This window comes from Clarias gariepinus, chromosome 5 (assembly GCF_024256425.1).
Source record: "Clarias gariepinus isolate MV-2021 ecotype Netherlands chromosome 5, CGAR_prim_01v2, whole genome shotgun sequence".
NCBI lineage: Eukaryota > Metazoa > Chordata > Actinopteri > Siluriformes > Clariidae > Clarias > Clarias gariepinus.
In genome coordinates this window covers 27186692-27212519 of record NC_071104.1, presented here as the reverse complement: position 1 = coordinate 27212519, position 25828 = coordinate 27186692, and the positions used below count along the sequence as shown (strand labels likewise).

The window sequence follows — 25828 nt, the reverse complement described above, 5'->3', positions numbered from 1 at the left end:
ACCTGATAGTAACCACTCCTCAAATCTAAAACCGTAAACCACTTGCTACCAGAGAGACAATGAAGGGCATCTTCAATCCGAGGCACAGTGTACTGATCAGGGATCGTCCGCTGATTGAGCGTCCGATAGTCAACACACATTCTGACCTTTCCTGACTTCTTACGCACAACAACAATGGGTGATGCATATGGACTCCTGGATTCAGCGATAATGCCATTTCTCTGAAGATCTTGTAAATGTTGACGAACGTCCTCCCAATCAGCAGGAGCCAAGCGACGGGATCTCTCCCGAAAAGGGCGAGGATCTGTCAACCTAATTTCATGCAAAGTGCTCTTTGAACAGCCCAAATCCCACTCATGACAAGAAAACACTTCCTTTCTCTGCATCATTTTCTCACACAAGCGCAGTTTAGCCTCCTCTGGCATGGGCGAGGCTCCAAAATCAAAAGCTGCAGGAGAAAGCTCGCCTACACTTCTCATGCTACCAGAGAGGGGAATCTGTGACACCCCATCCACCGGGAATATGTGAGCAAGGGGACTGCCACGCCTCACCACAACATCTCTGGAGGAAATATTCTGCACTGTGACAGTTATGTGCCGACTGAAAACAGCAGCAACTGGATGAACCTCAGGTCTCACCTGCAACTCTAATGAAGACACATCATCATCGGCACACACTTGATCTACGAGCACTAAAGAATCCTTAATGGGCCCTGGGAACTTGGGCAACCCTGGCACCTGCAACACCTGTCCTGGTTTTAAGATGGCTGGTTTACGCTTAGTGTACCACACAGTTCCATGCTTCTCCAGATCTTTAGGTGCAACCAATGATGCTTTACAAGACTCAAAAGCTTCTCGGATCAGAGGATGTACCTGGAGAGTACTGATAAACCCCTCTCCTCCATGTTCCTGACAACACTCAAACAACTTCTTCACTAACTGTGTGTTTGTACCCACCAGAATAGCTATTCCACCTTTAGCCAGCGGGTCAGGACACACAAGAGCTAACGTGTCCACCACCTGATGCACGCCTGCAACAGCTTCCGTAAACTCAAGCTTGAGTGACAAATATCCATCATACGGGTATCTATGTGAACTTAGACCCCAAATTTCTAGATTCTCCAAAGGCTGTATGGGCAAATGTTTCAGATAGGCATCATAAAAACTACGGTACAAAATGGTAACCTGAGAGCCACTATCGAGAAGAGCTTTAGCATAAATCCCCTCTATCTGAACAGGCACCTGAGCTGAAGGTCCCACCAATCCAACAGGTAACTGCGGAGGACTGACTTTAATTGAGGACGTACAATGAATGGAACGCGTTCTTTTATTGGGAGCCCCATGCCGTTCCCTCACTGAGCTCCCAGCCAGTTTCCCTGCGGCCTAGCCCCTTTAATGAGCTTCTGATTTACCAATCTAAGATTCTCAGAATTTGCACAATTTCGCTTTGTATGGCCATCCTCCCCACACTTGTAGCAGAAAATGCCAGGCAAACTAGAAGACAATGAAAACTGTGGCATTTTAACCCTCTGGAGACCCTCTGGAATAGGGTTCACAGCTCCCAGATTACCAGCATTCTGGGCGACACGATCGGCTGGGGAAATCACTGGAGCTGCACTCAAAAGCTTCATCTGAGTTGCAAGCTCCTTAACTTCCTTCCTTAAGCTGTCCAATTCAGACATCACAGGACCGGACGGAACTGACGGAACAGCAGTCATGGCGACTGAGACTTTTGCATTTGTTCTAGCACTTAACCAATGCTCTTCCTCTCTCACCTCCCGCATCAGCTGGGAGAAAGAAGGTGGGTCTTGTAAAGTGTGAGTCACACGCACCCGCAAAGCCACCATGTCACTGGGGAGTGCCCCTTTAAACAGTTGTTCCATTCGTGCACGATTTACACCCACAGTATCAATGCCACCCTTCAGGAGAGCCCGATGGAGAAGTTTGTCCAATCTATACAAATAAGCAGAAAGTTTTTCACCATCGTCCTGAAAAGTGTGACGAAATGTGGCCATAAGATCTGCTCCGCTTTCAGTAGATCCATAAGCTGTGTCAAGAGCACATAAGTATTCAGTAGCTGTAGCAGAAGGATTACCAACTTTGAGGAACCTCACAATGTCTGCAGCAGGCCCTCGCAAACTCTCAACAATGCGTTGTCGTTTTGCCGCATCGGTGCATTGCCATTCACTGACCATCTGAGTGGCTTGCTCCATCCAGGCATCATACTCTTCCTCCCCTGGCGGAACAGGCTTTAAACCAGAAAACAACCTCAGTTTTCTATAGCTTGGTCCATCATTAGATGACTGAGTGCAGCGATCTACTAGCTTGCCTATGGCATCCACTAAATCAACATTAACGACAGGCTTGGTAGACTTATCTCCCACAACAGCCCTCACATCACCCATAGATTTACCTTCCTGCTGTAACAATGCCAGCAGCTTGGCCTCAAAATCATCACCTGCAACGACAGCCGGGTTAGGGGTTACCAGGCTACTCACTACATGAACAGGCCAAGGCCCGACTTCACCCTCAATCCCAACTTCAGGAGGTACACCAAGGCTTGGCGCCAACTCAGCAGAAGACTCCACTAAAATGAAAAGTTGCCTTCCAGTCACATCACCCCGCCGTCCACAGATACGTGTTTGACCAAAGACTTTCACAGTATTCAAAACACGGCTAAGCACGCCATCACTAACATCCAGTGGTACTCCACTAATCACAATGGCACGAGCCAAATCCACATTTTCTTCCCGGGTCCACTCGACTGCCTGACTAATATCCATATTACACACCAAAGACAATTTAAAATAAAATGAACAGACCTCAATATGGAATTAAATAAATCAGAGAAAGGACTGAATTTGGGTAAACAGGAGATAAAGATCCCAGCGGTGCCTCCAAAATGTAACCCCCCCTTTTCAGCCACCAAAGGGTGTACACTCAACTATACATTAATTAAAGTTAATCCAAACAAGATCCTGGGTTCCAAGTTCTTAATAACGGTGGCTGCAATTCCCTATTTACCCGCTCAAACAAAATTTTAAATATACATCTAACAGAAAGAGTAGCGCGGTGCCTCCACTGTGGAAATATTAAACTGAAATGAAGCTATTCAGTATATACCATATTTCCCCAGAATACTAAGAAGAAAAAAACAGATTATCACATCCCCAATAAAACACATTCAACAATACATATACATAACCAGGGCAATTTATTAAACCCAGGGAAAACTACCAAAATTTGTTAGGTAACCTAAGTAAACAAAATAATAATAAATAAAAAGAAATAAAGAGCAGAGTACAGTTAAACTGTAAATTTACATTTACCCTTCACTGCAGCGCCATGAAAACATGGAGAGAAAATAATAAAAGAACCAGTTGCTCGGCGCAGGACGTTGGGGCCCGTTCGTTGGTGCACTTTTGGCCGTACCAAGGAAAAAAAAAAAGTTACCACAGTACGTTCTCGCAGCCAAGTCGAGGGTGTGTGTGCGTGTGGGTCAGTATCAGTGTAGATGTAAGTTACCCGCAACCTTGTTCAGGGTAGAAACTCAATGCAGCGAGGCGCCCGCGAGCAAGTTCTGCCGAGGAGGGATTTCTTTCAGCACGTCTCAAGTTTGCGCAGCGTCACGGTGCAGACAAACACGCAGCCGAACACTTCCGAGTCCTGGCGTATCGGTCACTCTCCTCTGTGGTCGGGTTTCCCGTCCGGCAGTGGAATAAAGCAGCAAAAACTCCAAACAACACTTTTCAGAAAGAGAAAACTGCTCCGAATCTCCGCACGTTGCTCTCGCGCTCTCCTTCCGCGCTCTCTCTCTCTCTCTTTCTCTTTTTTTTTCCGCTTTTCCCCCCCAAAGAAAAAAACTTCCCCCAATATTTAGTCACTCATCTTCTCATTGGTCCATTCACGTCTCATTAGCAAACCAATCAACATGGATGAAAATTATTGGCCAACACATTATAACAAAAACGCGGCAACTCTTACCAAGGCATTCTGGGTAATGTAGTCCCAGTATACAATACAGTAACATCTTAAAAAAATACAGCACAATGGAATTACAAAAACAAAATATGCAATTCTCCGTATTACATTTTCACAGGTCCTTACATAAGTATTCATCAATGGTTATACATTCATTCCAAAGATACATGTCTTAGGATGAAAATTATAAATATTACACAAATGAAGCCTGATGTACAAATACTGTATATTTGAACAATGAATTTAAAAACACATTCCACAAAAATACAGTTGTCGTAAACATTATGGCAGCTGCCCATAGACTTTCATTAGAAGCGACTTACTGCATTGTGGTGATACACAACGCACCGCTGTGTGTTTATATATATCGTTTGTATTTTGCTGCAGGGTTATGGAGGATATGTGACACTCCTTCTGGTGAAGTCCACTGAGAGTTTGTTTAAGTGTGCTGTGGCCATGTCCCCAGTCACTGATTGGACTTTACACGGTAAAGTATAATCTCAGCTCTCCTTACAGTGAACCTTTAGCTTTGACCAGTAGCTTTACTTCTTACAACAACACCTATGCAGTCGATACATTTGCAGACATTGATTTAACTGTAAATGTTGTGAAATGCATCTTTATAAGCACAATTGCTTTTAATAGAACTCTGTATTCTGTAATGTCTATTAGGCCATTGAGGTCTCTCTTTCTTTTTCTCTCTCTTTCTCTCTCTCTCTCTCTCTCTCTCTCTCTCTCTCTCTCTCTCTCTCAGCCTCAGCATTCTCAGAGCGCTACCTAGGAGTTCCTTTACAGGATGACAGTAGGTACCAGGTGGGTTTGTAACTCTCTATACTCAAGCCAACAGCATTCATTTTCTTGCCTGTCAATGTAGCGCTCTAGAGCATTATAAATGTGCTATAAAGCAGTTAAGCTATTTTAAAATACCTGCCTGTTTTCCAGTCCTCCAGTGTGTTACAGAATGTGCAGGGCTTTAGAGACCAGACTCTGATGCTTGTACATGGAACTGCAGATGGTAAGAGAGAAACAGAGTAAGAAAGAGAGAGAGAGAATTGTTTGGTTGGAAATGATGTTATACTGAGATTTTCCATCTCCCGTGTTTACTTCCTCCTAGCAAATATTCACTTCCAACACTCAGCTGAACTCATTAAAAACCTGGTGAAGATCGGAGCCAACTACACACTGCAGGTACTGAAGGAAATGCAGCAAATACTGCACCATTTAGTCACTCTTAGGGTTGGAATGTCCAAAAAACTAAAGCTATCTGTGCAAGACAAACAATATTTATGTACATATTTTGGGTTTGTCTAGCCCACCATTTTAAAACTAGTGGATCACCTCTCATGAGTGAGAAATGCTGATGTATAATAAAAAAGAAAAAAAAAATCCAGAAATAGGATTTACCATCTACTGTGAAAGTAGACTGATATATAAAATGTAAAACATATTCAGGTCGATAGGTATTACTACTACTGATAATAATCAAGCTAAATACCCCAAAAGTTTTAGCACTCATTGTTGTTCTTTCTTTCTTTCTTTCTTTCTTTCTTTCTTTCTTTCTTACGTACAGTATACTACCAATATATATATAGACTCACCTAAAGGATTATTAGGAACACCTGTTCAATTTCTCATTAATGGAATTATCTAATCAACCAATAACATGGCAGTTGCTTCAGGGTTTACAAAGAATGGTGTAAAAAGGGAAAAACATCCAGTATGCGGCAATCCTGTGGGCAAAAATGCCTTGTTGATGCTAGAGGTCAGAGGAGAATGGGCCGACTGATTCAAACTGATAGAAGAGCAACTTTGACTGAAATAACCACTCGTTACAGCACTCGGTATGCAGCAAAGCATTTGTGAAGCCACAACACGCACAACCTTGAGGCGGATGGGCTACAACAGCAGAAGACCCCACCGGGTACCACTCATCCCCATTACAAATAGGAAAAAAAGGCTACAATTTGCATGAGCTCACCAAAATTGGACAGTTGAAGACTGGAAAAATGTTGCCTGGTCTGATGAGTCTCGATTTCTGTTGAGACATTCAAATGTTAGAGTCAGAATTTGGCGTAAACAGAATGAGAACATGGATCCATCATGCCTTGTTACCACTGTGCAGGCTGGTGGTGGTGGTGTAATGGTGTGGGGGATGTTTTCTTGGCACAGTTTAGGCCCCTTAGTGCCATTGGGCATCGTTTAAATGCCATGGGCTACCTGAGCATTGTTTCTGACCATGTCCATCCCTTTATGATCACCATGTACCCATCCTCTGATGGCTACTTCCAGTAGGATAATGCACCATGTCACAAAGCTCGAATCATTTCAAATTAGTTTCTTGAACATGACAATGAGTTCACTGTACTAAGATGGCCCCCACAGTCACCAGATCTCAACCCAATAGAGCATCTTAGGGATGTGGTGGAACAGGAGCATCATACCTTGGATGTGCATCCCACAAATCTCCATTAACTGCAAGATGCTATCCTATCAATATTCTAAAGAATGCCTTCAGCACCTTGTTGAATTAATGTCACGTAGAATTAAGGCAGTTCTGAAGGCGAAAGGGGGTCAAACACTGTATTAGTATGGTGTTCCTAATAATCCTTTTTAGGAAGAGTATATATATATATATTATTTCTTTATTATTTGTGTAAACAATTCCATAGAACATGATTTTAGATATTGCATTTTGTCAGTAATTTGTACTGAATTGAAAACAGCTTGTTACCAAAATGGATATGTTAGAACACAAAGCAAAAATAAATAAATAAATAAATCGAATTTGGGATAGTGAACATCTAGAACTCAAATTTTTTACATTAAATCTTTATTATGTTTCTTAACCTCTAATACCCAGGAATCATCAACAGGTTGAACTGTTGCATTAAATTAGTTTAATGTAATTATTGAATAAATAAATTAATAATAGTTACAGGTTTGCAGGACTTTGACTACGATACATATTTGCTTGCTTATAAACTAAAACCTACAAGACACTGCACTTGATTACTAAATACTGTATCTAATATATTCACAGTCCAGAAAACTATCCAAGTTCTATACAAAAGAGACAACATAGTGTAAAGTGCACATGGAACTTTGTAAACAAGAGTGACAATATGACAATTCCAATTTATATACTGCTACATATCCTGATTTTAAACTCTGCACCTGCATTACATATTACAACACAGCATTAAAGAGGCAATCACAGTGATTCTTTGCATCACTTGTACAGTAAAGGGAGAACTATTGATTAGACTAAATAGCAGCTGCATTTGTGATTTCTGCTAGTAGTTTTCCCAGTTGTCATAGACTACTATGATAAGGTGCTGTTGTCAAAGAAACTAAATCTGGTAGAATTGTTAATTTGAGCCATTGGCATTGATTTGACTCATTCAAATGATCCTTAGGACAATTCAATGTAAAGTAGAATAAAATGTAAGCAGAATTCAGAGAGTTCTTATCAAACCAATAAAAAGAGAGGAAAGGACCAGAAAAGCAATAATCACCAGTTTAATGATTTTATGTTTTTTTTGATGGTTATTATTTCTAATGTTTTATGTTAAAATTTACTATTTAAGGGTATTATTTATTTAGTTTGTAGAGGTTTGATTTAGACGCGACATAATGTGAGAATGTCATCCATAATGCAAGTTTATCCGAAATCATTTATTCCAAATATGACTAATATGACTAAAATATGAATAATTTTTTCATTTTCAGATTTAAATGATTTTATCAGTTTTTTGAGGATTTGTTTGTTTTCAGCTGAACGGAGTACATTAAAATTAATTCACTGATGCTGACCTTATCCATGCGCTGAGGCTTTTTGTTTACTAATATGAGTCCAAATGCCACAACCAGAATACTGGAACTGTGCTTTAACATTTTTTGTAATTAAAATGATTTTGTGAACACCAAACCTCAACCCTTTTTTCTTGTTTGTATTTGCTGCCAGCGATTCATTGCAATATGATTCATATGATTTTATGAATTATAATATAGCGACATATTATTTATATTACATTGAGTATTTACAAGACCTTAATCACAAATGTTGGCTGATTTATCCATTCTGACAAAAATGGTGGGAGGTGAAATCATAATTATTTTTATAAACTTTATTTATAGTGCTTATATATTTAGAAACATAAATATTATACTTATTTTTTTATAGTTTTTCTCAAAACTGACAAAAGTGATCAAATCTTTTAGTCAGTCCTTACATTTATTATGATAAACAGTTAGCTTGATAATTTGTACTTCATGTTTACAGCCCTGATGTGTGTTTGTTGTGCAGATTTATCCAGATGAGGGTCACTTCCTGTCAGAACAAAGTCGGCAGCATCTTTCGGCATCGCTGAGTAGCTATTTCAGATCCTGCCTGCAGGAGGACATCTTCCCACTTAGTGATGAGGAAGAAGAAGAGGAAGAGTAGTCTAAAGAGTGCATAAACAGCAGGACCTTTAAACACACACACACACACACACACACACACACACACACACACACACACACACACACACACACACACACACACACACAAACCATTATTCACACATACAGTACCTGTATAACACACACACATAGACACACACGTACACCACTGTTCCCTGTAGGGTCCCACATTACAGAGGCCTGCAGCTCTAAATTTTTAGATTTTAGATAAGCGTGTGTGTGTGTGTGTGCCTGAGAAAGACAGAGAGAGAGCGAGAGCGAGAGAGAGAGAGAGAATAGATACTTATGTATATATGCATGTGGGTTCATGTGTTAATGTTTAGACAATATGGAGTTTGAAATATGGGCCTAAAAGGTGTGTAGGTGTTGTAGAGTGTGTGTGTGTGTGTGCGTGTGCGTGTGCGTGTGTATATACTTGCTGATAATGGACATTTGTAACTGGAAATGAACTTGGTTGCTAGAACAACAACCGAATCTTTCACATATTAAAAATCACTGCTATCTCAAAGCCAGATGCTTCAAGCTTGGACCAATCACAGCACAGGTTTTTAAATGGAATCCCGACATGGCGAATCACAGCACAGATTGTCTGTTTGCGTGGACTTGATCCAATCACACAGCTGCATGTTTGTGTTTGTTTTGTTTTGTTTTTTCTTTAAAACTGTGTAGACATCGGGACAAAAGTGCTGCACTTTGTTACTGCACAAGAAAATGCTCACTGTTTCCATGGTAACAATCCTGTACCAAGAAGAAGTGATGTTTCCATCAACGAGCTCTAAATCACACTGAGAGGTTGAAACGATGAGTTTGACTCTTGCACACACACACACACACACACACACACACACACACACACACACACACACACACACACACACACACTGAATGGACTAAATGCTGTAAAATACAGACGCCCTGTCCACAAACAAAACTGTCCCCCACAGGTGAACTTTTTTGTTTCAGTAGGACATGTTTCTGGATCAATATTTCACTATTGTAGCTCAAACAACATTGATTTTAACTAATATCTGCTATCTGAGATGACACCGGGAGTCAACTACTCATTTGAATTCACATTCTCATAAGTCACTTAAAACTTCCACTGCAGGTAAATGTTGCCATGTGCGCAGTTTTGCACAATCTGATGGCTTACTTTTGTTTCTTTTTTATATTATTTTTTCAGTTGATGACTTACTGACTTACTTACTTATTTGACTTATCTACAAATCCTAAACCTCCGAATGATCACACACATTGTCATGGAAACACCCAACACACTCCTGAACTCTATGCTCTAGCTGTGATGTATCCCCTGGTTCTATTCATCATTAATCTGTAACAATGTGAAATGTTTTGATAAACTATAAATACTGCATTACATACTGCTTAATTTAAATGCATGGCATGGTAATACTAGAATATGTCAGTACTGGTGCTGTTCATATGTGGACTTGTATAGAATGTATAGAATGTGGAAAAGGCAGCTTTTCAGCTTTTATATTGTTTCTGGGCTGGTTTTATTGACATGGCAACCGTGTTCCAAAATATGCTTTGCTTCCAGAAAGAAAGAAAAATGGATGTGTAGATCTATTTGTTCATTCATTGTCATCACAGTCATGAGTATAGCATGTTTTTGGGAAGTGGAAACCCACACAGTCAAGAACCCAAGCTAAGGATTAAAAACTGGATCCTTTGAGCTGTGAGGTAGTATTACCATTATTGCACTGATGGCATCAGATAGCAGTGATCAGTTGTATATACTGTAATATTATTCAAGTAACACACACACAAAAAAGTTGTTCATCCAGGAACATGTGCTACTTGAACAAAACACATTGACAATGCTAGACACCAGTTTTCAGTCATCACTAAGCTTTTTGCACAATTTTGTTAAGGTATTTAAACTGCAAGCGTGTTTTAGATTTGTCTAAGTAAAGCGCAGTTTGCACAATTATGTCACAGAAAATTAATTAAAACTAGACAGAGGATCACACATGGAGATCGCGATAGCTTTAGAGCACAGTAGTGCTTCAGAGCAAAATGGCTTTCCGGGTAGATGTCATTAGTGTAGCTTATAGGGTGATAGAGCAGAAGCGTACACAGCAAGACGAGGGATTGTTTTCTTTGTAATCCTCGGATGTAAATGATTAAGGTGACAGGAGCACATTAACAGACTGTCTGAGAGCATCATGCTAATAGCACCGCGTGATATACTGGAAGCTTCTGTAGCTTTTGTGCAAATGAAATACTGAAACCTGCTCAAACACAACTCGAGGACAAATTTTACACAATGTGAGTTAAATCTGGAAAAAACTAAGTGAGAACATTCTGTACCATATTCGCCATGTTTAAATCCGTAGTGCAGACATTAAAGTCATAGTGTGGACAGGCGCTGTGTAAGAGCGCATGTGTGTATATAGTAGACTCCAGAGACGGCAGTGTGATTTGTACAGAAATGTGTATTCAGTTTATACATACAGTATATTTTTGTGATTTATCAGATATCATAGTAGTTTAGCCAGCAGGGTAGATATTGTCATCAGTACATATCTGTGTTGATTTGATTGTTTATCTCTTTTGTAATTCAGATTTACTGTTTCTTTCTGCTTTATTTTTATTCGTTTGGTTGGGATCAGGGCGATGAAAAGGAAGGGAGGTTGGAGGTTTGGGTCTTTCTGTCCTTGAGTAATGACTATAAATAAACAGCTCATCCAAACTGATGCAGAATCAGTGATGTTATACGTACATTTAATGTCATCACCTTATTATGAAAATCATCAGTTATTATATTTATTTGAACAGAAAAAATGTGTACGGCAAGAGATGAAACAAACCATGCATGCCTAATAGTATGTAAAAATCTTTTTTTATTTTCATATTTTATGCAAGTCTTTAAATGTTTCTTTTTTTCTGGGTTGGCTAAAGAAAATGGCATCTTTTCAGCTATGAGGCTTTAGCATTTTACTGTAAAACAAGCACCCCCAAACCTGAGTTATCCAAGTGAACTTGACTTGTCTTGGTATTTTTTATTTGTGTAAAGTATTACGTTGCACTACATTAAATCAATATTTAATTGATTTCTGTTAAACAAATATCATGACATGCACTTAATTTATTTTCTATTTTCTGTAACTAGCTCAGCTTAATTTTTTTAACCACTGACTGAGTATCCATTCTAATTGAAGTCTAGAAGCAGTTAAATTCTATTAATAAACATTTAAAATGGGCACTGTATAATGTGAATTTTAACCACAGCCGCTAAGGTATTAGAAGACTGACATGACCAATTTTCTTAGCATAGCTGTTCCTATGTAACTCTAAATCCCAACAGTGGAACAATGTAGTAAAGTAATTGCTGCTTTCCTGAAGGTTTGTAGCACTGCATAAAACTGAACTACATACAGTACATTGTTACCAATAAATTGTTCACTCTAAAAAATTTTGTCTTTTAAAGGTTAAAAGTCTATCTTCATTTTTTCAGGAATAACCATTAGAATTCTAATATAAAGTTTCCATCAAAACTATTACGAACATTGGTAAAAGTAGAAAAACAGTTGATTATATCTTAAATCACTTAATTTCATAATCTCTCTTTGGGTTTTACTAAAAAAAAAAAATATTTAGTCCTGACCAATTACTGCCCAGTAGCCATTTCTCTCACTGTACTACAGATACCGACTGGGGAGAATGAGAGCTACTAAAGTACATGCTTTTTCTGAAACACATAATTCCAATCGGCAACATCTTTTCGAAACTGTTGCTCATTGTGCATCTAAGGGCAGCTATATACACTTGGAGTAAGTGAATTGTTTTTGCCCAAGATCTTGTATTCATGACAATACACATACCAAAGCCTGTTAAATGAGAACATTGTGTTGGCAAGTTCATGTGTAAATGATTTCACACCACTTTTACCCATTGCTCCAAATTCCAATATTTATGTTCCCTAGAAAACTGAGGGCTTTCTTACGTACAAATGGTTTTCTTATGGCCAGACAGTTCTTTAGTCTGAGAGTTCAGATCACACTGTGCATATGGAAATGCTCTTACTTTTACCAATACTTATAGCAGTTATTTCAACTCTTTATTTATTTATTTATTGAAAATTATGCAACATCATCAAGCGTTTAAGTGATCTCTCATGGCCATGCCTAAATAATGCATTGCAGGGTCATTACTCAAATTCTAGTCATTTCAGCAATCTCTTCAGGTGCTTTCTGCACTTGATGTAGGACAATAATTTGACACCCCTGAACAGAAACATCTTTTGACGTGTTTGTTTAAAAAATGAAAAGCTACTAACTACATCAGTTAAGGTTAAAAGCCTGCTGAAAATACCAATCACTGCAGTAATTATCCTGTCAAAGGCTTTTTAAATATTAAATCCAAACTGCAACTTTTTTTTGCTGGGCAGTATACATTAAATCATAGACAACTGCTTTTCTGGGAGTCCTGAGTTACTGTATGATTATTAGAAATGTTTAATAGAAATGTACTGGACACTTGGGTATGTAGAGGTTTTATAACAATGATCTAAAGTACAGTATATGCCAAAGAATATCCAAGTGTCATATGAATAAGACACGTAATATATATTAGACACATAATCTAACAAAGCTTCCAGGTATACTGTACATGGACTGTCAAATTAGAGGGCAAACACATTTCGTATGCTACGGTTTAATTATGTTTTTATTACAATATGACATTTGCCTGACATTTGGCTTATGTGTAATTATATAACATCTTCAGTTCACGACTTGAATGTCTACACAATAACATTTACACAAAATGAGACAGCTAAACAAATGTGGACTGCAATAAAACAGGGAATTTTACACTCAGTGTTTATCAAGGGTAATAGCGACTATGTTTGCAGGATGACATATCATTAATTCCAAAGAAGCAGTAAGTTTATACAACATTACAATACATTTCAAACAGTCCAGAATTTAGATATAAGAAATTATTAAAAATAAACAGGATGACAAAAGATCCACAGGTGTAGAGGATTTATTCAAAGTCCATTTGGTGCATAATGCTTAACAGAAGAAGAAGAAGAAAAAAAACAAAAATACTATTTTCTTTTCCTTCACCTGCCTTCTGCATGGAGGGTCGAGCATGTTATCCACATATTCTTGTATACATGGTCTTTAAAAAATATATCATTGGTCTAGCTTTATTGTAGTTCGTAAGTGAAGAGAAAGTAGAGCTGCCCAACTTATCTTCCAATATCAGACAGACTGTGCACATCTGGACAGTGTGTGACTCGGTGTGTTTGCTCCATTGCTACAACTGACAAGAAAGTCTTCTGTGCCCTTGTCAGGTAAGACTAGGACCAGTGGGATTAGAACGAATGCACCCATATCAAGGATGCTTGTTATGGCAGCCATCTTGTCCTCAAATCCCACCTGAGTCCAAGAGAAATCACTTAAGCCACAGAAGCTAGTCTTCCTCACGGGTTTCCATGGTGACAGCAGAGTTTTCATGGAAGCACTCACTGAAGAAGGTGATGACAGAACTCAGCATGTAGTGTTTGCTGCTAATGTCATGGCCCTCATCAGGAAAAATCTAAAGCAATTCAAAAGGAAAGTGGCTGTATGCATACAGTTACAAAATAGATTGCATGGACAAAAGTAAACTCCAGGCTCTATTCATAGGGCCGCCATACTGACCTTTAAGGTATAGTTTACATTATGCATAGATAACAGCTTCACCAGCTCTGCTGTATGTTGGAAGTGAACAGAAGCTGCAAAAGAGAGAGTTTTAAAGTAATTACAGTGTGGAATAATATCCATAAATAAAGGGCTGCCAAGAGAACTACCAACTAACTTTTTGTTCTGGTATTTTCTGCCTATTTCATATCTTCATTTTTAAGTGGATTAATAACATAAATTAATTTGCATCATGTCACATCGAGATTCACATTCAGCAGCAGGGCTTGGTTGTCAGCAAGAGCTGGTTTATGTCAGTTTAACTGTCTTAACTGTATGGTCCTTGTGCAGAGTTCTGCTTAGCACTACAATAAAATTACAATGGACCACTGTTATTATCAAGGATTTCTAGTCAAATACCGTAGTTTACCAATCTGGCCAATGTCTGATTTCTAAAAATGGGCAGGAAAGCCATAAACCCAGCAAGTACCATGATCACATCTCTGTCTCTATCTCTTTAGATTAGTGGTAGTGTTCGGCCTTACACCAGGAAAAAAATATATAGATGGAAAATACTTTTATCAGATTTTAAAAAATCCAGCTCAGCAACTGTAGATGATTTATGCAGTCTCTCCTGCCTTTCTGATGATCCCCCTGCAGTTGGAATGAGCAGGGCTCTCTGTACCCATTTTTTTAAAGGTTGCGTTGAAGGTTGATGTTCAATAAGAACTTGCATGTGAAGATGAAAACCTCACCTTGGATTGCATCTTTGATTACTCAATTAAATTATCTAACCTTAGATTGATTACATCTTAGATCTTCAGCAGTTACATCATATGTATTTTGAAATAGTATCAACAGTCAGTCTGAACAGATCCCACTTTAAGAAAATACAAACAAGTGTCTTGGATGCTACAGGCAGGTGGCCTTGCAATACAAAGAAGTACAGTACAAGATTTGATCTGAGTGGGCATTACTGCCTCAACTCAAACAACCAGTTTCATCCAGGACATACTGTAAGAAGTGTGCATGTACTGTGAGCTCTGCTGATAGATGAAGGCAAACTGAATCTCTCACTTACCATCAGCTGTCCCATGTAGGATAAGAAACGTCTGCTTCTCAGAGGTGCTGATGTTAGACAGCAAACTAGAAATCTGACAAATACAAAAATCTATACAGTACCACACTATATACTGTTTGTATATGCATGCGATCTCTGATCTTTACTGTACCTATGTGCATGTATTACACATAACATTGCATAAGCCACATTATGATGTTACTTTCTGCGAAATTTATGATATAATAATGTGATCATATCATCAAGGACAATGCACAAATATGATGCAGAAAAAAAGCCTATCAGTGATGTTTATGTTAATTAATTAATTAAGTTGTGAGCACAGCATATGATACAGCATATCATAGGGGGTTATTGTAACTAAGAAGACACACTGATAAGCTATCAGCTAAGGTACAGCTAAGCTTATTCTTTTCAAAAGGACTTTCCCTTATTAGTTCTTGTCACAGCTATTACATTTAAAACTTTAAGCAGACTAGTTCTTAAAAACTGTTAGAGCCTAAATTGCATATAAATAAGTGGTGTGAACATGACCCCACTGCGTAAGTTATGCTTATCACATTTGGACCATCTGATAGCACCTAATGGTATAAAGGGTTAAATATTATAGATACGTTGTGATTAAAGACAGTGTGTCCTTTTCTCTTTAACTGTATGATTTATAATCCCCTTATTTAGTGTCACCTAGAAGTGGGTGGTTTGTCTTTCAAGTCTGATTCCGCTTAATGTTTTTTTCTGTCATGTTTTCTCAGCGAAGCCTCTGGCCTTTGCATTACAAATTTAGATCAACATATTTATTTCATTAATGTTATCATTTGCTTTTTATGCTTAAATGATTCATAGATCATTTTATGGCTTAAAAAACTAAAACTATTCCTCTGAAACCGGACAGGAACAGGGACTTGACTGAACATATAAGCCAAAAACTTACTATTATACTATACTAATATACTACAAAAAAAAAAAAACTATTTCTTAAGACTACATTAAAAATACAGTACAAGAAAGTCTGTATCTTTGAACACAAAATAAGAAGAAATGATTGTGGCTCAAGACCTTTGCACAGTACTGTACATCTTTCCTCTCCACTTACTATTAACCAGAAATACTGTAGGGGTCATAAATCAGGGTCATTTGAACATCTTCACTGCTTATAAATGTTTTTATTTCAATATAGGCCTTTAAATTGGATTAAAGCAACATGTACATAAATGTACATGAACACCATGCCAATATTAAGCATTTTTTATTTATTAAAAAAAACTTTTATTTTATTTTATCCATTGCTGTTTGTATTATTTTTAAAATCTCTTTATACATGATATTTTAAGAAGAAGACGGCAATAGAGCCTGGGTCACTAACTTACCTGATACTTGTTTTCATCCATGGATGGAAACCCAAAATATCGCTCTGTAAATGCTGAGGCTTCACAGATAAACAAATTAGCAACTTTTTATTACAGGTCACATACTTATTCTAAATTAGATATTTGAAATGGCTTTTCAGATCTCTAAAAGAAGACTCATACACGCATGGTTATATAGTTTGTGAGACATGATATGGTTAGTATGATTGTACTGTAATTGCTTCTGTGGTACCATAGAGTCTCCAGTTAGTAACGGGTGCCATGGCAACACCACAGCGGAATGGAGAGATGTCAGACAGGAGGAGAAGGGAGCTAAGGAAACCACCATATGCCTGCAGAACCACACACACACACACACACACACACACACACACACATACAGATATATTCTAAATGTTTGCACAACACACTTATGGCAGACTAACGGGTATAAAACTTAAAGGTTAAAATCTTTAATAGATCCAAGAATATGGATATCAAACAATGAAATAATGTAGGAGCGTCTTTTCTCACATCATTTATGTCTAATAAAAGGGCTCTACCTAAAGAACTGCAAAACTGGGTATAACATTTTTTTAACTGACATAGGTAATTCAATTTGCAAGATAGTAGAGTAACTTCCTCTATACAAAGGTACTATTAAACATAGTTTCCATCACACGCAATGCATTTGCGCCATCATTGAACCTGCTTCTTGAATCCACTTTGAAAATCCCCATCGTCACAGTCAATGGTCTCCCACTGCTCTACAGAATGTTACGGAGATAACAACAGCAATGTGCACAGATTGATGAAGTAGTGTAGAAAAGGGGAAACCATAAATGAAGGCCAACCACCTAGTGGTACACCATCTATTGCAACAAAGAGGATTTTCAAAAAGCATTAGAGAGATGCGTTCAATGATGCTAAGGTTTTATAATTGAAACAAAATATAATAACTCTGATCTCTTCACCTTGCCGAAAACGCCAACCCTGCTTCCATCAATGTACAACTGCTTTACTAGATACCTGGAAATACAAACAAGATTACTAAAGCTGATTTAATCCATATTAAAGGATTAAAGGTCATCAGATAGACTTAATGATATCATCAATCTAGCCAAGTACAATAGAAAACATACCTTAAACTAATAACCTTATGAAAACCATACTATTTTAAATAACTGTATGAATACTTGACTCCATCACAGTAATTTAACTCTGCATTACCTTACCAGGTTTTAAACCAATAATACTCTCACACTCTTCTGTCTATGGAATACCCTAATCATGTTGCTTAGCAACCAAAGTTTAATGGTTACAGTCTGTTTTAGGTTAAATATTATGAATAATGAATTCAATTACCTACTAAACATCGAATTTATCATTTTGTTTTTGCCACTGCTTTACACACAACACACAGCCTATCATGGCTTCCTAAATGTGTTTCCTCTCTTGGTTTCCTCGAAAAAAGGTTTATCCTTGTCACTGTGGCCTGTGGTTTGTTCATTAGGCTCCTAAATCTAAATCTTTAGCGGAATCTCTGTAAAGCTTCTTTGTGACAATTTATATATTTATATCTATTTAATATATATATTTCATACATTTTATTTATATAACCCTTTTTTGTAAAAGAGATATATAAATAAAAGTGAATTGAATAAGACTTTTATCCATAATGATAAGAAGCAGTACAATCTTATTATAACTGTAAAATCATAATAAATTATATGCACACACATACTAGATAGTTAAATGTACTCGTAGTTATTTAACATATTCACGTTGTTCCTAAATTGTCTTGAGCACCCTTCATTTCTTTGTATTAAATTTAATTTAATAAAATTTATAAAATGGGAACAAATATTTTAATGCAACGAGCTGTAAAGTGCCATTGATTAATTTATTCTCAATACCACTTTATTCAGTACAGGGTTGTAGGAATCCTATCCCAGGAGACTTCAGGCACTATGCGGGATACTCCCTGAACAGATGTACCTGTCAATCCATTGCAGGAAACACACACACAAAAAAGGCAATTTGGGAACACAAATTAATCTTGCATGTCTTTTGACGGTGAAACCCACAAAGCAAGGGAGAATAAGGTAGAACTCCAAAAGGTCGAAATTGATCCTCTATCACAGAGGTGCGATGCCACAGGGATAACCACTATGCCACCAAAGCCTCAATCTTTTAAAAAATGGTTGTTTATGAAACAACCTCAGAAACAAACTCATTTCCCCTCTTATCTGTTCCAACCACTCAGCATTCAGCATCATCAGTATACTAATCACCGGCCTGACCATCTGTCATTCTCTGCACCTGTTTCTCACTAGTTCATGCCTTATGTTAGAAGCTTTTTTACACTTGAATGATTCATGGGTCACACTGAATAAACAAAAACATTCCTCTGAAACAGATCAGGTACAGGTACAGGCACTGGACTGAAAATGAGAGCCTAAACCTTCCACAAATGAGAGCCAAAAAAGACCTTCGAGAGGCCTGGAGAACTAATGCTCAACTCTACATTAAAAATACAAGAAAGGCTGGCTCTCTGGGAGCAAAGTATGAATAAATGAGTTGTGGCTCGAGACTTTTGTGCAGTACTGTGTAAGACATAACAGATAGAAGGACACTGTCTCTTACTCTAGAGCAGCAAGGTGATCCTGGAGCTCCACCACTCCTAGGCGTTTGTGCACTTCCTGTAGAGTCTTTTGTCCCTGGAAACCACTACCTCCACCATCCAAACGAGCTACAATCACATTGTCCGAGCTCACAAGTACAGAGTCCCAGTCCAGATGAAATTTTTCACTCACCTGCTGACCACCAGGAGCACTGTCACTAACAAAAAAAAGGAGTTAATGCTGGTTGGTTTGTGTGTGTGTGCGCGAGTATACCACATTGCAAACAGACTGAAAGCAGACTGAACAAAAGTGTCATGAAATCAATAGCAGGTGATAGGTAATCAGTGATGTGCCAGGATTAATAAAGCACTACCAGAGTGTGTGTCACGCTTCTGCAATACACTGCTCTAATTAGACACCAACAGCAATGTGGGAACGCTCCCACATGTTTAACGCTGGAATTTGCAGAATGAGTATCTACATTTAAAATGATTGGTTTTGAATGCAAAAACTAATTATCGATGTGATAAAAAAACTGAAAAATTATGTTCCTTTTGTGATTTGTTTATAATAAAAATCTTGTTTATAATAAAAATTACTTTTCAAATAATTGAAATGAGCTTAATTTTCATAATTATTAAAAAGTAATCTGTGTAATGGGTTGAAAAAGTTTTTTAAATGTTCTTTCCAATGTGGTTTAATATAAACTATTACATGATGAAGCTAATATTAGCAAAAGCGTTATTTAATTGATTACACAATTTCACTAATGCGTTATTTGATTTCAATCTTTACCATATGTTTCATTTAATAGGTGTTTAAGAAAATTGAAGTGTTTTTGTGACATTTCCTGAATGAGTGTTTTTGCTTTGTGACTAATAAGATGAATAAGATTACCAAAAAAACAATTACAAACTTTCTTTTTAATTGAACAGGTTTTAGTTGCGATTTTCTCTTTTGTAAATGTAAAATGTCTTTTAAGGCTTTGGTGCTGTTCATGCTTTTTGTCCTGAACACACAATAGGTGTTTATATTTTGTGTGTGTGAGTATGATGGAGAATAATGGGTGAACGTACAGTATGAAAAGCAGAGGATACTGATTACTCTCATCAAAATCCACAGGGAAGCTGAGCTCCAGTCGCAGTGCTGCAAACACACAGCTCATTATAACAGCTTTCACTATGAACAAACATGCATCTCAGTACCATATTTAGTGTACTTTATGCATGGTCACAAACTGTCTAAAAAAATCGTTATGTTTTGGCTGACCATTGTATCTCATATCAGTGTTGATGACAGTTAATTTGTTACCATGGTTATTAGAGGGTATGATTGTGATTTCTCTGCGGGGGATGTTCTTCTGCCTGAGCCAGTCCCTGAACTCCAAACCAGAATCTACTGTCATATAACCTAAAAAAAATAAAAGAGGAAACATTTCAGACATGTAGCCTTAAAACTTGCATAAAAATCCTCTTCATGAGACAATTTTCCAAATTTGATATGAAAGACATATTGATAGTTCATAATAATAAATACTTCATTAAAACGTAAATAGATACTATACATACACAGTATATATAAAGTACTGTATATATTTACTTTTTAATGGGAAAAAACTGAAGGAAATCTGAAGGTACTGTAGCTGTTGGGAAATCAATAAATAATTTAAAATTCTGATAACTCATCTTTTCAGAATAAAAAAAAAAAAGCATTATACATTTAAGAATGCGTTAATCTGTTTATCAATTTATTTATTTATTTTTTGTCATCCCATTTGTGTCATATGGCCAGAGATTCATGGTCATCATGACAGCTGTATATATACGATTTTGGTCATATTGAATTTAGTTCCAATTCTTTGGTAAGGATTTGCACTAGGTGTGTGCCCATGTGTGCCCACCATGTGCCCATTGGGATTTATGGTCATTCAGTCCCAAAAGCTGAGATAAGGCACTAATATTGGGTAAAAAGATCTGGGACGCAGTCAGTGTTTCAGTTCATTCCTAATGTTTTCCAGTTCAGACCACATGAGTTCTTCTACAGCATTTTCGGCAAACTTAAATCGGGAACAGATGTGAACTGCTGTAAAGGGAATTTTTAATGCTACATCATACAAAGCCATTCTATACAGTTGTGTCCTTTCAAATTTGTGCCAACAGTTTGGGGAAGACAAGATCGTGATTTAATGGTCAGGTGCCCACATCCCTTTGGCCAATACAGGGTAGCTCATCCAAGTAAAGCTCCATTAATTTAAATTCTGCATCTCACCACAAAAGCTAAAAATTCCATTAAAATTCCACTAAAACATGCCCACTTACTGTACATTTATATCCATAACCTTATCTATATATGGAAAACAGCAATGGAATTATGCCAACCCATAAAGGAATGCATGTTTACAATAAGCAACAAGGAATCGCTCCGATTATCAGCATCATCCACATCAGTCTCTTTCTCATAACCTAATATAAAAATCACACACATCTGTCATAGTTGTACTGAACTATACTTCACATCAGCCCCAACAATTCACTGATTACCTGTGTCATTCATTTTTCTTGTTTAAACACCACTATTTATGTTTCTGTTTTCAGCATATCCTTGTCAAGTCTCTCACTTGTATGTATTCGCCAGTTTCATCCATTGTCTGTATGTTCTTACATTAAGTCATCGTAAGTGTGCTAAATTATTGTTAAAAAATTGTTCACTGTGTTTATGCTTCACAAAAAAAATCATCAGTATTAAGTGAAAGCTACAACAGGAAATGCGTAAGGAAATGCATTAAAGCCTAGAACAAGCAGGTTCAGGGAAACCAAGCGTGGCTTGACTGGAGCAATACCAAAATGTCCCCATCATCCCTTAAGAAATTTTGGTTTTGGTGGTGGTGAGAGGGAATTTGGTGAGAGGCCAACAAGGTGGCCTTTCCAGCACAGCCCAAGCCAAAAATACAATGTGTGGCCATGCAAGCTGCAGACAAAACCTTGTGTATTCAACCTCGAACAATGACTCTGGTGAAGATGTCTTTGCCCCACAACCTGCCCAACTTAAACTGTACTTTTTTTTCATGAGAGTCATTCCAACTTTCTGTTACACCGCAGACATTGGTACATCACTCAGCTTCACCTCAGTTTTTACTCTGTCTCCTCACTATATAGAGTACTTTGCTTTGTCTTAGTCCCCTGAGGAAGTCGCTCAGGAACAGGGTCATCATGGACAATTTGACAGCCCAAAAGTTGCAAAAAAATAAATAAATAAATACACACAGAACTACTATTCCGAACATAGGAAATTAACCAGCATGCACACTGTAATCCAAAATAGGTTTCCAAAAATATATTGCCATAGGCCTAAAATGCAAATACTGTTCTCACCAGTCAGTGTTATGTGTATGCATTAAAGAAGGTCAGAATGTTCCCCAGCTATGTTTTTCATTGTTAGGTAAAAATCAAGTGCAGCAATTATCAGGCTGAAAATCAAGCCAGTAATTATCTGATCATTCGCATGGCATGTAATAATTTCATTTATTTCTGAAGACATTACTGGCAATAGGCCCAGGAAAGTAGAAGACAGTCAAAAAAGACAAAAAGAATCAATGAAAAGACAGAAAGTGTTCTCTAATTAGGGTTGTAATTATGGTCTAAATCATTTATTCTTAGTGACTGTGTGTGGGTGTGTTTAATACTTACTGCTTATGTTAGCAAGCTGGTGCACAGTAGTTCTGGGACTACCAGGCCCTGAGGAAAGACAAAACTTGAACACTCTTAACCACTCAGCAAAATAAATCACTTGAGGTACTGTATGTTCTTACTGCACTGTAAGAATCTGCAGGATATTAGCAGAAAATCACTACAATGTGTTGTTTCAAATGTAAAAGAAGGAGCATGTCAGTGCTTTTTTTTTTACTTTGTGTCTGTTTACTTAAATGATTTTCCCTTTACTAATAAAACGACAGTAAGTGTGTTTACCTGAAGCCATTTATTATTGCTGTTTGGTCTACAAACCTTTCTGAGAAAGATATTTTCTGTGAATCTTTCTGAAAAAAACATATTGAATATTTTTTTTTATATATTTCTGTCTGCACATGCACCTTACAGTCCAACCGGCAAAACAGTACACACAACAAGCCAGGCCACCTAGGGCCACCTTTTTCCATTGCCCTATGGTTGAATTGTGATGCTCACATTACCAGTTTCAGCTAATTGTGCTACAGTCGCTATTCAGTGCAATTGGAGCAGACAGGCTAGCCATTGCTTCCCATGCACATCAGTGTGCCTCAGGTGGACATAACTCTGTCACCAGTTTACTGGTTACACATTCTTGGACCACTTTTGGTCGGTAATAAATATTGCACATTGGAAACACCCTAGAAGACCTATTGTTGTGAAAAAGCTTTGACCCAGTCATCCAGTCATCAAAATTTCCTTGCAAAAGTCACCAAAATCCATGAAAGTTCATATTTTTCTAGTTTCCAACACATTAACTTACTGATTGTTTTCTTGCTGCCTAATACTGTACGTAACATGGGGCCAGGGGTAGCTCAGTGGTTAAGGCATTGCACTACGATTCAGAAGATCCCAGGTTCAAACCCCACAACCACTGAGTTGCCACTGTTGGGCCCTTGAGCAAGGCCCTTAAACCTTCAACTGCTCAGATGTGTAATGAGATAAAAAAAATTAAGTCGCTCTGGATAAAAGCATCTGCCAAATGCCATACCATTAAAACCACTGACAGGTGAATGACATGGATTACCTCATTACACCTGGAAGTTCTGGGTTCACAGTGTGCAACATTATGCATAAACAAGAGTAAACACATTGAAAAAACTTGTAACTTCTAACTTTCATCCAACATTCTTATAACTTGAAGCAGCATTGTGGGTTGATTTACTGTCAAGATTAGAAAATTCCTAATTTCTAAATTCCTACAAACTTCTTACTTTAAAATTAACATGTTTTAATTTTCTGTCTGATTTAAACCTTATTTCCTCATTTAAAAAGAGAGATGTGTAAAAGCTGATGATGAAGAGGTGCGAACCTGCACAATGCAGCAGTACTGTTTGTAAATCCGGACTCAACACAGCATCATAGTATGAGCAGTGAGGCTTGAACAGGGAACATGTCAAACACTTTCGATGAAAAAGATCCACTGTCTTCACCCTAGATATTAGCAGAAATTAAAACAAGAGACCAATCCTTAGACAGCTATTCAAATGCTCAAATAGTAGATTAAGATGTATAAAAAACATAATAATCAACTACAGGAGAAATGGACATGCCATAACTCACCTGTACAGGTGTCTTTGTGAGACTCCATCCTCTGTGCTGATGTAATACCTATATAAACAAGAATGACTTGCATGTAGTCAGACACATTTTTATTTAGCCAAATGTTTGCCTGAGTCAAGAAAGTCTCTAATGTTCTGGCCACAGGTCATTGGTATTTTTGAGGACTTTCATGCAGCTTCCATTTTGTTAATTGTTATTCTGATTTATGTAATACTGTCATGTTTTTTCTCACTTTGTTTTTCATAAACACATGTTAATGTATTAATTATGCGGGGGTTCAAGTTAAACCGGGACTTTTGATAAAATTTCTTATAAATGAAGGTGTAAATCTGACATTTACGGAAGACTTTAAGTAGAGTATGATGATGAAACTGCAAAACATTTAAATTGTTGTGGTGTATTGAGAAAACTTTCTACCTTGATGGTATCCAGGCACCAGGATAAGTGTAGCAGGTGATTATACAGAGAAATCAAGGTAGTTTTTCCTCATAATTATATTCTGTTTTTCAGCACATTCAAAAGTCCCGGTTTAAATTGAACGCTCCTCTTATGTATTTATTTATTTGGAAAACTGAGCCTCTATGGCTCTATCAGTTTTATTTCTATTATTTTAATTTAGAACAGAAATATTTTTCATAAAACTAGGTAGACAGAAAGTGTGTAAAGAAGAGAAAGGGTGGTTCTGGGTCTGTGTGTGTGTGATAGATACTCATGTATACTCATGCAAAACCACAAAATGTTCCATATTTATTCTAGAAAGATGATTGGAAAAGGATTAGAGAGAAATATTAAAAAGCGAATATAAAAAATGTAACACATCTACAATCCAAGCCATATGTAAGGATCCCCAAATTCTGATGCTGCCACCACCATGGGGACCTTGCCTTTATTATATGCCTCAAAGGTTCTACATTCTACATACAGTACATAAATACATGACAAGTGTATGATAATTACTTCTCAACATAAATGTGATTTATAGTATTTATAGTAGTTCAGTCACATACCCTATTATAAAACAGTATGCACACTTACTGTATAATATCAGGTCCCTGCATTTTTCCCCCCTTAAATTTCAAACACAAGGTGTTTTTTGACTACTATAACATATTAAAGGAATAAAAAGATCTGACATGCTCTATCTTGTTTTCCTTTTTATTTCTGTCACTAAAACCTGTAATTTAATAGGGCTGTCTAGACTTTCAAGAACCATTGTACATGTCTATATGAGACTTACACAGCTTTCAGGCTTTCATCATAACCTAGCATTTTAGTAACCTCCCAGTTGCCAGAAGTCAGGTGTCGCACACTGACCTCTCCGTCAGTATGCTGTGCATCAGAGAGAGAGAGAGAGAGAGAGAGAGAGAGGGAGAGGGAGAAAACAGTGGTGACAA

General features: G+C 37.5%; 2 protein-coding genes across 3 annotated transcripts in view; one reads left to right on the top strand and one right to left on the bottom strand.

Moving 5' to 3' along the window:
* The window catches only part of LOC128523953 (inactive dipeptidyl peptidase 10-like), a 117016-nt gene extending 105161 nt beyond the window's left edge, over positions 1-11855 (top strand). For both annotated transcript variants that reach the window (XM_053496192.1, XM_053496193.1), the window contains exons 22-26: positions 4368-4467; positions 4735-4793; positions 4923-4995; positions 5095-5168; positions 8287-11855. In XM_053496192.1, coding sequence (XP_053352167.1) covers positions 4368-4467; positions 4735-4793; positions 4923-4995; positions 5095-5168; positions 8287-8424 — 444 coding nt within the window. In that variant the 3' untranslated portion in view covers positions 8425-11855. The remainder of the gene's footprint in view (positions 1-4367; positions 4468-4734; positions 4794-4922; positions 4996-5094; positions 5169-8286) is intronic.
* A 1306-nt stretch (positions 11856-13161) lies between these two features.
* LOC128524507 (inactive dipeptidyl peptidase 10-like) overlaps positions 13162-25828 on the bottom strand; it is a 66641-nt gene continuing 53974 nt past the window's right edge. The window contains exons 14-26 of the mRNA XM_053497096.1: positions 25672-25763; positions 24435-24482; positions 24184-24305; positions 22836-22883; positions 20461-20559; positions 20226-20295; positions 19172-19366; positions 17500-17554; positions 16779-16878; positions 16547-16605; positions 15180-15252; positions 14120-14193; positions 13162-14015 (exon numbers count right to left, since the gene is read on the bottom strand). Of these exons, the coding sequence (XP_053353071.1) occupies positions 13890-14015; positions 14120-14193; positions 15180-15252; positions 16547-16605; positions 16779-16878; positions 17500-17554; positions 19172-19366; positions 20226-20295; positions 20461-20559; positions 22836-22883; positions 24184-24305; positions 24435-24482; positions 25672-25763 (1161 nt within the window). The 3' untranslated portion in view covers positions 13162-13889. The remainder of the gene's footprint in view (positions 14016-14119; positions 14194-15179; positions 15253-16546; positions 16606-16778; positions 16879-17499; positions 17555-19171; positions 19367-20225; positions 20296-20460; positions 20560-22835; positions 22884-24183; positions 24306-24434; positions 24483-25671; positions 25764-25828) is intronic.